Source organism: Sinocyclocheilus grahami, unplaced genomic scaffold (genome assembly GCF_001515645.1).
Source record: "Sinocyclocheilus grahami isolate Dianchi unplaced genomic scaffold, SAMN03320097.WGS_v1.1 scaffold475.1, whole genome shotgun sequence".
Taxonomy (NCBI): Eukaryota; Metazoa; Chordata; class Actinopteri; order Cypriniformes; family Cyprinidae; genus Sinocyclocheilus; species Sinocyclocheilus grahami.
In genome coordinates this window covers 91462-103221 of record NW_015505654.1, presented here as the reverse complement: position 1 = coordinate 103221, position 11760 = coordinate 91462, and the positions used below count along the sequence as shown (strand labels likewise).

Sequence of the window (11760 nt, the reverse complement as noted above, 5' to 3'; positions counted from 1 at the left end):
CCCGTGAGAGAAAAAAATTTTGGCCCACGCTAATTTCAAATAATGTGGCATGAAAATTCAAACACGGCATCAGAAAGCTACATTAACTCGAGCGGCGCGACGCAATAAAATACAAGAACTCATTATAATCAGTGATGCTGTCTTGGATGCGGCACAACACGACAAATCCCCGACAGTAAACTGCTGACTCGTTCTATTTATAACGTACTGACACAACGTTCAAATGATTTGCAATGCTTTGTCGCCTCCAGTGAAGATATGATGTGACAGCAAAAACTTGGCGAGTGTGTAGAAAAGAAAAGTGGACACGGAAAATAGATGATTCAAATGTGAATGGACTGAACATTTTTGAGTGAGTGACTGATATCTTTGTTATGGAATGCACATGTTGGTTCGCAGTGAGTTCACAGTTTTAACATACAAGTTTGCTTTAATTTATTTTCAAGATCTGAGGTAAAATATCTATTGTTGCTTTCACTATGGCTATAAAGATAACGCAAAATAATATTTGTCAGAGTATTGTGTATGTGTCTTTAAAGGAAGCCTGGGGTACTAGAAAAAAAGCACGTAACGTAAGCACGCTATCAAGAAGCACTTGTGTATCTGGACCTCTGTTGTTTTCGTTATTAAACTAAAGAAAGAGTCATCTTCTGCCTCCTTTCTTGACATGGTGTCAGAAGTGGCCACGTAAAAAGAGAACTACCTGCCCGAAAATGCCACTTCTGCCTGTTCTCCTGATGTGTGCTCTGGCCTATTGTGTGGACGGTCTTCCTGCCTCGTCCTCTTGTGTTCCCATTTTGTTAAACTCTGTTTCCCCTGTTCATTGTGCATTTGGGTCTTCCCTTGACAAACCGTGACAGTTATAGCAAATTCTTAAAAGGGGGAGGTGTCAGAGTATTGTGTATGTGTCTGGGGTACTAGAAAAAAAGCATGTAACGTAAGCACGCTAACAAGAAGCACTTGTGTATCTGGACCTCTGTTCTTTTATTGTTTTCGTTATTAAACTAAAGAAAGAGTCATCATCTGCCTCCTTTCTTGACAATATTCAAACTCACATTAGATACTATTAACATTGAATAAAGCACATAATCATTACCGGATTATCACTGTCATATTTTGTATGTTGTTCCTGCTGCGATGTCGCAGAAAATAAAAACCGTTCCTGAAATAGAATCCCATGTCGCTTATTGTCACGTGTTGCTGTCGCGGGTGGTTAGGACAAAAACTAGGGATGGCTCGATACCACTTTTTAGAACCGATCCGATACCAAAAATTCTGAGTATCTGCCAATACCGATATCAATCCGATACCAGCGCAGTTTTTTAAAATGTGTAGAATTTCTATACCTCAATGTGTAGGTCGATCATCACTCTTTTGTATGTTACACACAATCTACTAAATATAGACAGCTTCATTATAAAGAAAAAATAACAAACAAACAAAAATAATCAAATTATATAATTATTAAACAAAAATACTATTATAAACTAGGTTAATGGATAATTGAGTAGCAAAAGTTACTCTAGTAAAATCATGAGTGCACAATTTTATAAAATCCTAAACTTTTAGTGAAAAAAAAAAAACATTATTTAATGGGTAACAAATAAAAGTGTAGGGCTAAATCTTGTAGGCCTACACATTGTTCTTTGTATTGTTGTAAAATACATTCATGAAAAACAAGTAATACATCAATATATAAATATATACTATAGTAGTCAACATTTGAAGTGGATCAAAGTTGTCCTAAAACCAAAACAATACCCGTTCTTGTCTTAGGACAACTTGGATTAACTTTTTTGATCCACTTCAAATGTTGAGTACTGTATAAATTAAAAGACATTTCTTTTAAATGTATAGCAGAGTAATGAGGCAGCAACATGTGATAGATAAGACGAACAAGAAAGGCTATTAATAATCTTTCATTGCGCAAAAGTATTATGATACTAAAGTACAGATTTTCTTCAGATACAGTCTGAATGCTGGATGACAGACAGCCACTGTGGAGAGAAGAGTTTACGTGAACTTGACTTAAATATTCATCTTTACCTCACGTTAAACTATGGAAAAGCTTCAGAACACTTGAAATATAGTGCACGGAATTTTATGGTGCTTTTATAATGTTTTTGTGGCTTTCGTGGGCTTAATAATAACACAGAATACTATACGCATTATATCGGATTTGGATCGGTCTCGTCTGACCGATACCCCGATCCAACAGAGAATGCATAAAAATAGCATAAAAATATTAATACTGACAAATCTAATAATTGAATCTGCAATTAGGGAAAGTGGAGAGAAGAGATCCTGTCTGGGAATGAGCAGGAACAGTTGATTTGCATATTAGTTAATTTGTTTTTAATATTCAACAGGCAAAGTTCTTCTGCATCTAAATGCAAAAATGTTCATAATTGTTTGAATAAAAGAGACTACTGGGGAAAAAATCTGAATATTCATCTTGTGACCATCTTGTGATTATTTTAACAAAAGCAACAATAATATAATAATTGTAATAATAATAGTATATATATATATATAAAAGCATTCAAGCTCAAACATGTGTAAACTAAAAATATATATATATTCAAATATATTATTATATATTAAAGTAAATATAACATATTCAAAAATGTGTAAACTATATACAGTGGTGTGAAAAAGTGTTGCCCCCTTCCTGATTTCTTATTTTTTTCATAAAAGACCCCACAACAACATCCAAAGAACTGCAGGCCTCACTTGCCTCAGTTAAGGTCAGTGTTCATGACTCCACCATAAGAAAGAGACTGGGCAAAATTGGTCTGCATGGCAGAGTTCCAAGACGAAAACCGCTGCTGAGCAAAAATAACATAAAGGCTCGTCTCAGTTTTGCCAGAAAACATCTTGATGATCCCCCAGACTTTTGGGAAAATACTCTGTGGACTGACGAGACAAATGTTGAACTTTTTGGAAGGTGTGTGTCTCATTACGTCTGGCGTAAAAGTAACACTGCATTTCAGAAAAAGAACATCATAGCAACAGTAAAATATGGTGGTGGTAGTGTGATGTCTGGGGCTGTTTTGCTGCTTCAGGACCTGGATGACTTGCTGTGATAAATGGAACCATGAATTCTGCTGTTTACCAAAAAATCCTGAAGGAGAATGTCCGGCCATCTGTTCGTGACCTCAAGCTGAAGCGAACTTGGGTTCTACAGCAGGACAATGATCCAAAATACACCAAGTCCACCTCTGAATGGCTGAAGAAAAACAAAATGAAGACTTTGGAGTGGCCTAGTCAAAGTCCTGACCTGAATCCTATTGAGATGCTGTGGCATGACCTTAAAAAGGCGGTTCATACTCGAAAACCTCCAATGTGGCTGAATTACAACAATTCTGCATAGATGAGTGGACCAAAATTCCTCCACAGCGCTGTAACAGACTCATTGCAAGTTATCGCAAACGCTTGATTGCAGTTGTTGCTGCTAAGGGTGGCCCAACCAGTTATTAGGTTTAGGGCCAAACACTTTTTCACACAGGACCATGTAGTTTTGGATTTTGTTTTCCCTTAATAATAAAAACCTTAATAAAAACATTTCAAAACTGCATGTTGTGTTCACTTGTGTTATCTTTTACTAATATTTAAATTTGTTTGATGATCTGAAACATTAAAATGTGACAAACATGCAAAAAAATAAGAAATCAGGAAGGGGGCCAACACTTTTTCACACCACTGTGTGTGTGTATATATATATATATAGTTTTCAACTAAAAGAAAACCTTGAGATATAACGTAATGTTGTTGTAGAACATTGTTGTTTAATGCCTATTCATAAGCTTGTTCAGACATGGTGACAAAAGCTTGACTATTAAAAAATGTAGTTTAAATATTCCATTTAAATAAAGGAATATTTGAATATTTGTTGTTTATGATCCCAAATATTCAAATACAATATTTTTGAAGAAAAAAAAATGCCTGTCCCTATGATGTTTGTAGTCTTTCACTTCTCCTCTGCATTCCCCAGTAAATCATGTGGCCAGCCTTTATACAGGCATTATATAGTATCTGAACGTGTGGTTGAACCATGCTTGAACAATGTAACTCTTCTGACTTCTGTACCATTAGACCTGTATTGTTTTTATTTGTGCCTAAGAATAGTCCTGAATCACATGATTACAACAGATAAGCTATTACGTTTGTGAGAACATCACACCCTGCACTAAGGAACTGCAGAAACCACCTGATCTCATCTCTAGACTCATGCTTTTTACGCCGCAGGAGACAGGAGGGTTCATGACTCAATATTTCAAAAGAGTTGAGTGAGAGGCTGGGCTGTGTGAAGAGAGAAGTGCTTTTAGTAGGGCTGTGAGTCACTGGTGAGTAGCGGGCGAAGGAAGACTTCATTCCTCCCATGCTAAGAGCTTCGGATTAGACTCAGGTTTGTGTCTTTGTCAGGCTTTATTCACAGGGTTTCATTTGAAGCTCTCTACATTTGGGTCAGCTTTCTTTTAAATCGCTTTTTATTTTGCACTTGTCAGATTTTTAAAAAAGGTTGTTGTTTTTTTGGTCTTGGTTTTATAAGCTGGGCAGTTTTGGGAAAGTCATTTGCAGGTCCTGCAGACGTTTGGTAGGTTGTGTAGTAGGTCAGAAGTTTTGAGCAGTGAATCTGAGATGCCGTTCTGTATTGTGTAAAGTCATGACTAAAGGTCGTTGTTAGGCACAATGCTTAGTACATATTTAAAATATGTCACGGCCTTGAGTGTCTTGTTGATTTTAACATTTGTATCCTCCTTAGTGTTTTTTTTTTATTATTATTATTCTGTTAAGAAATTTCATAAAGTCGTGTCCTTCCAGATACAGCCACTAACAATATGATATGAGAGATCTGCAGTGGAGTCAGAGTCTGATGTCATAGTTGTTACGGTGTTGTGGATTTTTGTATGCTTTTTAACAATGTATTGACCAATCAGAAGTCGGGAACATAACTATTTATTAGTATAATACTGAAGTGACCTTAAACAGCATTATTTTGTATGTAATTTCCACTAAAATGAGAAAAGCCACATTTGACAGCTTGTGACAGCCACATCTACATAAAAAATTAAAGCCTTAACAGGTTCCCCTAATAGAGCTGTTATAAATATACTGTTCCCCTGAATGAACTGTTATAAATGAACTGTGTGAACTGTTGTTGTTGTTCCGTCTCATTCATTTCTTTTTCGACTGAAACTGCGGGCTGGGCCAGTGTTGCCCCATTGTACAACACTGTTGCCCGTACAAAAAAATTCAAGGCACAGGTGCAAGCATAGTGTACAGAGTATACACGGATACTTTGGGCTTTAGAGGGAAAAACTTTTGTCAACTGTGCAAGGATAAAGAGTGATCCTATTTGCTCACCTCTTTTCATCTCTTGTTCCTCTTATCCTTTTATTCCCACAGTTCTACAGCCGGCACCAAACCAGACAATGCAGACTCTTTCAGATGTTCGCATGGCGTTTCCCCGTCACAGGCCGTCCAACATTCCGTCTCCTCCGCCCCTCATTCACTCCAAACCCACCGACAAGCCCTCCTTCATTCAGGGGGGCTCCATTTCACAGGTAAGAGAAATGCTGTTGATTGATATTTTAGACTCGTGGTGCTTCTGCTAAGTTTAAATACTTCCTACGTGTAATGGGATCAAGGCAGGGGATCAGGGGTTTTCCTGGTATTCCACTCTGATTAGTGTCTTCCTGTTCCCTGCAGGGAACGCCAGGAACATACCTTCCTTCTCAAACGCACGCTGTGTACGTACCGGAGGTAGTCAAGACCACAGGAGGGTCAATCTCGCTTGGCTTGCCAAGACAGCAGGACCCTGCCAAACCTGGTGAGCAAGAGAGATTTGAGAGTATAAATATATCTTTATCCTGCCATCAAGCTCAGCTTAACTACACTCAGCCATGGCTTTTGTGGCTGAGTTTCGTTATGAAGTTAAGAAGATGAATACCTCATGCGGTCCATGAAATGTGTAATCTAAACACCTGATTGTGTGTGTGTTTAGTGTCATATATTAAGCAGGAGGAGTGTTCTCCACGTGGACAGAGCACTCAGGCGGAGGGTCTTTTATCCAGAGCTCAGTATGAGGGAGTGGTCAGAGGTGAGATGACTTAAAATATACAATAAAATGAATAAAAATCAAGAATTAATCCACAAAAGTAAACAGTCTTACCCGGTGGCTCTTAATCCTGATCCTGGGGATCCCCCGCTCTGCACATTTTGTATGTATCCCTTATCTGACACATAGGGCCTGTTTACACCTGGTCATTTCATGCGTTTTCGCTGATCGGATATCTATCTGATTTGTTAAAATATTTCCATTTACACTTGACCACATAAATGTGTCGTCGCAAAACGGATATAAATCCGATCTTCAATTCCCACGGAGTTCACGTCAACGAAATCGAAAGATAAGTGTTGCATTTTATTAATTATCAGCTCATTTCAAGATCAAAGACTGCAATAGGAGAGCGCTCGGCATCAGAACTGGAAAGATAAGTTTGTCTTACTACTTTTAATGAAGATGATTGTGTGTTGAGCGTCTGTGTCTTACTTTCAGTTTCATTCGTGGCAGTTTGCGTGTTGGCTTGCTGAAGAGATGCTCAGCTACTCGTCCACAGCGATGCGTGTTGCATTAGCGCAGTCTGACTAATGTCATATAGCCTATAACACGCTCTCACACGTTTATTATTTTAACATTTTGGGAGGAGTAAAATTTGCATATGTGGTTTCAACAACCAAATGCATTTATACTTGTCCAGTTTCGTCTGGAATGCAGCCCAGACCACCTCCTGAAGCGGTTTGAGTGATCGGATTTATATCCATCTCAAATGAGTTTCGGAGGGCATTTACACCTGGTCTTTTCACGATCGGATAGCTATCCGATCCGAAAAAACACATGAAGTGACCAGGTGTAAACAGACCCATAGAGTTCATGGATCAGTTTATGGATCTCTCTCCTAATGATCTGATAATCTGAATCAGGTATGTGAAATAAGGGAGACATGCAAAATGTGCAGAGCGTGGGGTCCCCAGAACCAGGATTAAGAGCCAATGGTCTTACCAGTCAATCACAAACCAAACAATGTTTTTCTTCCTCTCCTTTGCTGCTAGTAGGACCCATACAGATTCCGGATATGAGAGGTCCACCTGGAAAAGGCTCAGAGGGCTTGACTTTCAGAGGAGGCTCCATTACTCAGGTATCTTCATTATAGGCCTTTGTGTTGTTTTTGAGTAATTTTCATTTATACTTGTGTAATATTTCTCTCTCTCGCTCTTTCTCTTTCTAGGGCACTCCTGCCCTGGCTCAGTCCAATGTAGCAGCGGATCTGTTGAAAGGCACTATTGCTAAACTGACCACAGAGGACCTGAGCGGCCCGGAGAAGAGCCGAGCTGATGCTCATTCTAAAGCTCATGTTATCTATGAAGGCAAAAGCGGACACATTCTCTCTTTTGATGGTCAGAGCCAGAACTGCTTTCTGTCTGGTGTGCTTGTGACCACTGTATAACTCAGTGATATTGAATAGTACAATTATAGTTACTAAAATTATAGTTATAGAGTGATCATTTTTTGCTATATTTCCCGGCTCTAGTCATGCTACAGCACAAGTGGAGTTAGATGGTGAAGTGCTTCATTTTATGGGCTAAATGTCGTGTTTGTTAGCTGTGCAAAAAGAGCAGTTTCTGTTTTACCAGGAGTCTTTTTGATATGTTCTACTGATATTTCTTGTTCATTTTATTACAATAATATATCTCACTTTATGTTCTCACAGCCATTAAGAACCCTAGAGAGGGCACTAGAAGCCCACGAATGGGGCACGATCTCAAGCGCACATATGATATCATGGAGGGGTCCCGTGGACACCCAACACATGAGACGGCACCTTATGAAGGTTAGTCATGTTTTTGTGTTCTTTCTCTGAGAAGGAGAAAGCACAAAAGATTTGAAGCATCAATTATATTTGCCAATAGAGAATCTTTCTCAAGACACTTTTTTTTTGTTTTTGTCAGGTTTGATCAGCAGAGCATTACCAAGAGAAAGTCCTCATGAGTCTAAGGATCGCTCCATACTCTCAGGATCCATCATGCAAGGTAATGTGAACGCTTCCACCTCACTTCCTTACTTCCATTCTGAAAATATGTAATGATTTTACAAAAATATATAGTTGAAGTGGAAGTAAAGCAGTCAGTCAAGTTTACATTATTTAGTAAACTGATTTCCACTTTAATTACATATATATTTAGTCATTTAGCAGACGCATTTGTCCAAAGCGCCTTACAAATGAGGACAATGGAAGCAATCAAAAACAACAAGAGAGCAAAGATATGCAAGTGCTATAACAAGTCTCAGTTAGCTTAACGCAGAACATGTAGCAAGGTTGTTGTTTTTTTTAAGTTAATTAAATTACATTTTTGGTTTTCACCATAATTTGGATGAATATCCAACATCAAACTGTCTACATCACTAAGTTCACTAAGTATCCCAAACATTGTTTACATAACGCAATATAAACAATCAAACAACGCTTCATACAGTATTGTTCATGTCGCATCTTATTATGTCAGCAAATACACACAAAATTGCCAGAATGGCTGGTTTGACGAGTATCCACGTAAACACGTATTGTTTCTGACCTCCTCTTCACCCTAAACCAGCAGGTTCACTACTTCTTCCACCCATAACTGTATTACTGCTCGGCCCCCTAGCCATATTGGCTCAAATGCATAAGCAATTGCACTTATTATGGGCTCAGCAGTCCTTTCAAGTTTGTCTTCCTCAATTTCAAAACAAGCATGTTCAAAAAGTAAAGAAATGCTTATATTATTTCACTGGGTAACGGAGCAAACCAACCACGTGACGTCACGTGCTGTGGTATTGAAAGATGGCAGCATCCTTACTCCAAAAGCTATAACAAAACATCCTTTTTTCTTTAAAATGGCTACATTAATTGTGTTTATATTTTTTTAATTAAAGTGGAAATCAGTTTACTAAATAATGTAAACTTGACTGACTGCTTCACTTCCACTTTAAAGGGGTCATGAACTGCCTTTGTTTTTTATTTTGTATTGCTCTCTGAGGTCCACTTATAATGTTATCAATATTTTTACATCAAAATACATCATAATGTAGAAGTAATAGGCTATTTTCTGTCCTGTTTTGACCCCCTCATCGGAACACTCCAATGAGGCGTGGCAGATTGTAAATGGACACTGCTGAGATTTAGGTTCAAAACACATAAATACTCATTTCATATCAAACGATCTGTAATAACAGACAAAGCAATAGTGACCACATAATAAAAACAGTTACTCACACTTGTGTGGTGCAATATTACTGTCGGATACAATATAGTCGGCACAGTATCGTCTTTTAGTTTCAATCTTTCTGAAAATCCTGCATCAAATTGTGCTTTGTAAACTAATCCACTGTAAAGTGAAGTGAACAAAGGACCCAAGTTATTACTGACACGGTCTGGAACTTCATTAAAAATAAAGTTCATCCACTCTTTCCTAATGTTGGGAAGGCATTGCAAAGACTGTGTTTTACCACAACTTGGCACTGCACAGCGTATTGTTTTCTTCGGAGCATCTTTATTGTAAGACCTGCGTTTGCCTCTCGTTATACACTACATGATCGAATCGGTGGGTGGGGTTAAACAGTCAGTGATGTAGAAGCAGGTATTGATCATCTTCTGCGGAGGTGGTGTTTAGCCATACTATTACATCATAAAGTGGCACATTTCCCAACCTGTCGTTTTGACAGATTGGCTTCAATATAAGCTGTTTTTAGATTAACAAGAAAGTTTTGAGTTCTGAAACTTACAGGATGTTTTTATAGTATAATGACCTCTTTATATGTCAAAACATCAAAAGGAATTTTGATTTCTCAGTTCATGACCCCTTTGAAGACTACTTGATTTCGACTCCAGTTGATTAGTATGTATTAGTATAATTAATTGTAAATCATTTCAAATAATAATACAGGTCCTACTTACGTGTTTGCTTTACTCATTTTTCACAAAAATGTATGTGAATTTCTACATCATGCTTAATCTTCTTTCCCATGTTTCAGGAACACCAAGAGCCTCTGCTGAAGTCTATGATGAGGCCTCCAAATATGGTAAACAGATCAAGAGGGAAAGTCCACCCATACACTCTTTTGAAGGAGGCATTACGAAGGGTAAACCATACGAGGAGGTGAACACCATAAAGGAGATGGGCCGCTCAATTCACGAGATTCCCTGTAAGGGGACTCAAGATAGTCGTAAAACTCCTGTTCTGGAAGGATCCATTACTCAGGTACATGATTCGAGGTTGTTACTGTTTCCCACACTGAAGTGTATTAATGAAGAACATTCAAATCACATTCAGATCAGTCAAATGGAAGATGCCTTAAGAGTACAGTTTATCTTTCCATCTCCTAATTTTCTCAATGTGCATCTCTGCAGGGTATTTCTCTAAAGTACGAGAGCAGTACTGTGAACCCGTCAGCCATCAAGCACAATGTTAAATCTCTGATCACAAGCCCATTGAAGATCTCCCACTCTGCCATTGAGGCAGCTGAGCGTGAGAGGGCCAAGTATGAGGATGCAAAGGTGTCCGAACGTGTCCGGCACACCTCTGTAGTAAACTCCACCTCTGTCCTGCGCTCCACACACACAGAAGCGGGAAAATCTCAGCTCAGTCCAGGCATGTATGAGGACAGCAATGCACGCAGAACCCCTACGTACACCGGCACCTCCATATCCAGAGGATCACCTCTGCTACGAGGGCAAGACGGTATGAATGCGGCATCTCTCGTTTTCTCTCTTAATTGCCCCCAAATAGTTGTTCTTATAACAAATAAGCACTGATCCTTAGCTTACATCTACTGATCCTTAGCTTACTTCCTTGTACTGATTTTATTTTCTCAAATAGGAAGTATAGCAACGGGTAAACCAGCTTCTCATGAGAGGAAGAGCACACTGACTCCAACCCAGAGGGACAGTGTACCCGCCAAGTCGCCTGTGTCCGGGGGTGAACCTCTTGGTTCTCACAGCCCGTTTGACCCCCACCATAGACCTGTAGTACCTGGAGATGTGTACCGGACTCACCTACCACCACACCTGGACCCCAGCCTCGCTTTTCACCACAGAGTCCTGGACCCAGGTAATTTAAGGCATTATGGAATCTTTGCAGGGGCCAGATTTATGAAAATCTTCTTAAGAACAAATTAAGTTCTTAGGATTAATTAGGTTCATAATAATGTAGTTCTTAAAAAAAAAATATATATATTCTTTTGAAGATTGTATTCTTTAGAATAAAATCACGTGTGCGATTATAAAAGTATTTTATATTTTGTAAAAAAAAATTCTGTCGTAATGTATATTATAATATTGTAATACTTAATATTGAAACAACCCAATAAATTCATTGAACATCTTACATTTTGGAATTTAAGACAAGTGTGACATTGTCTTGATGCTTTAACGCTTTTTAAGAACTTTTTTCCCCCTTTTTTTCTGCAAGAAGCGTTAAGATAGATAAAACTCTTAGTCGCAATGCAACAAAATTACCAACTGATCATTTCTTTTGAATTTTGACACATTTAATTGAAGTGGATTATTGAAAAATGAAAAAAATGTAGAATGGAGCTTTGTTCTATCCGTCTTTCAGTCAGTTATTAGAAATGGATAGAATTTAAGCAGACTAAATGATTGGAGAATCATCATTTCACTGGAAGAGCTAGTAATGACATTTTAATGAAAAATTATGAGG

General features: G+C 38.3%; 1 protein-coding gene across 1 annotated transcript in view; it reads left to right on the top strand.

Moving 5' to 3' along the window:
- Positions 1-11760, top strand: part of LOC107553567 (nuclear receptor corepressor 1-like) — a 125538-nt gene that overhangs the window by 100080 nt on the left and 13698 nt on the right. Inside the window, exons 24-33 of the mRNA XM_016235837.1 lie at positions 5410-5567; positions 5713-5833; positions 6008-6103; positions 7117-7202; positions 7293-7461; positions 7776-7895; positions 8014-8094; positions 10076-10302; positions 10452-10782; positions 10921-11151. Coding sequence (XP_016091323.1) covers positions 5410-5567; positions 5713-5833; positions 6008-6103; positions 7117-7202; positions 7293-7461; positions 7776-7895; positions 8014-8094; positions 10076-10302; positions 10452-10782; positions 10921-11151 — 1620 coding nt within the window. The remainder of the gene's footprint in view (positions 1-5409; positions 5568-5712; positions 5834-6007; positions 6104-7116; positions 7203-7292; positions 7462-7775; positions 7896-8013; positions 8095-10075; positions 10303-10451; positions 10783-10920; positions 11152-11760) is intronic.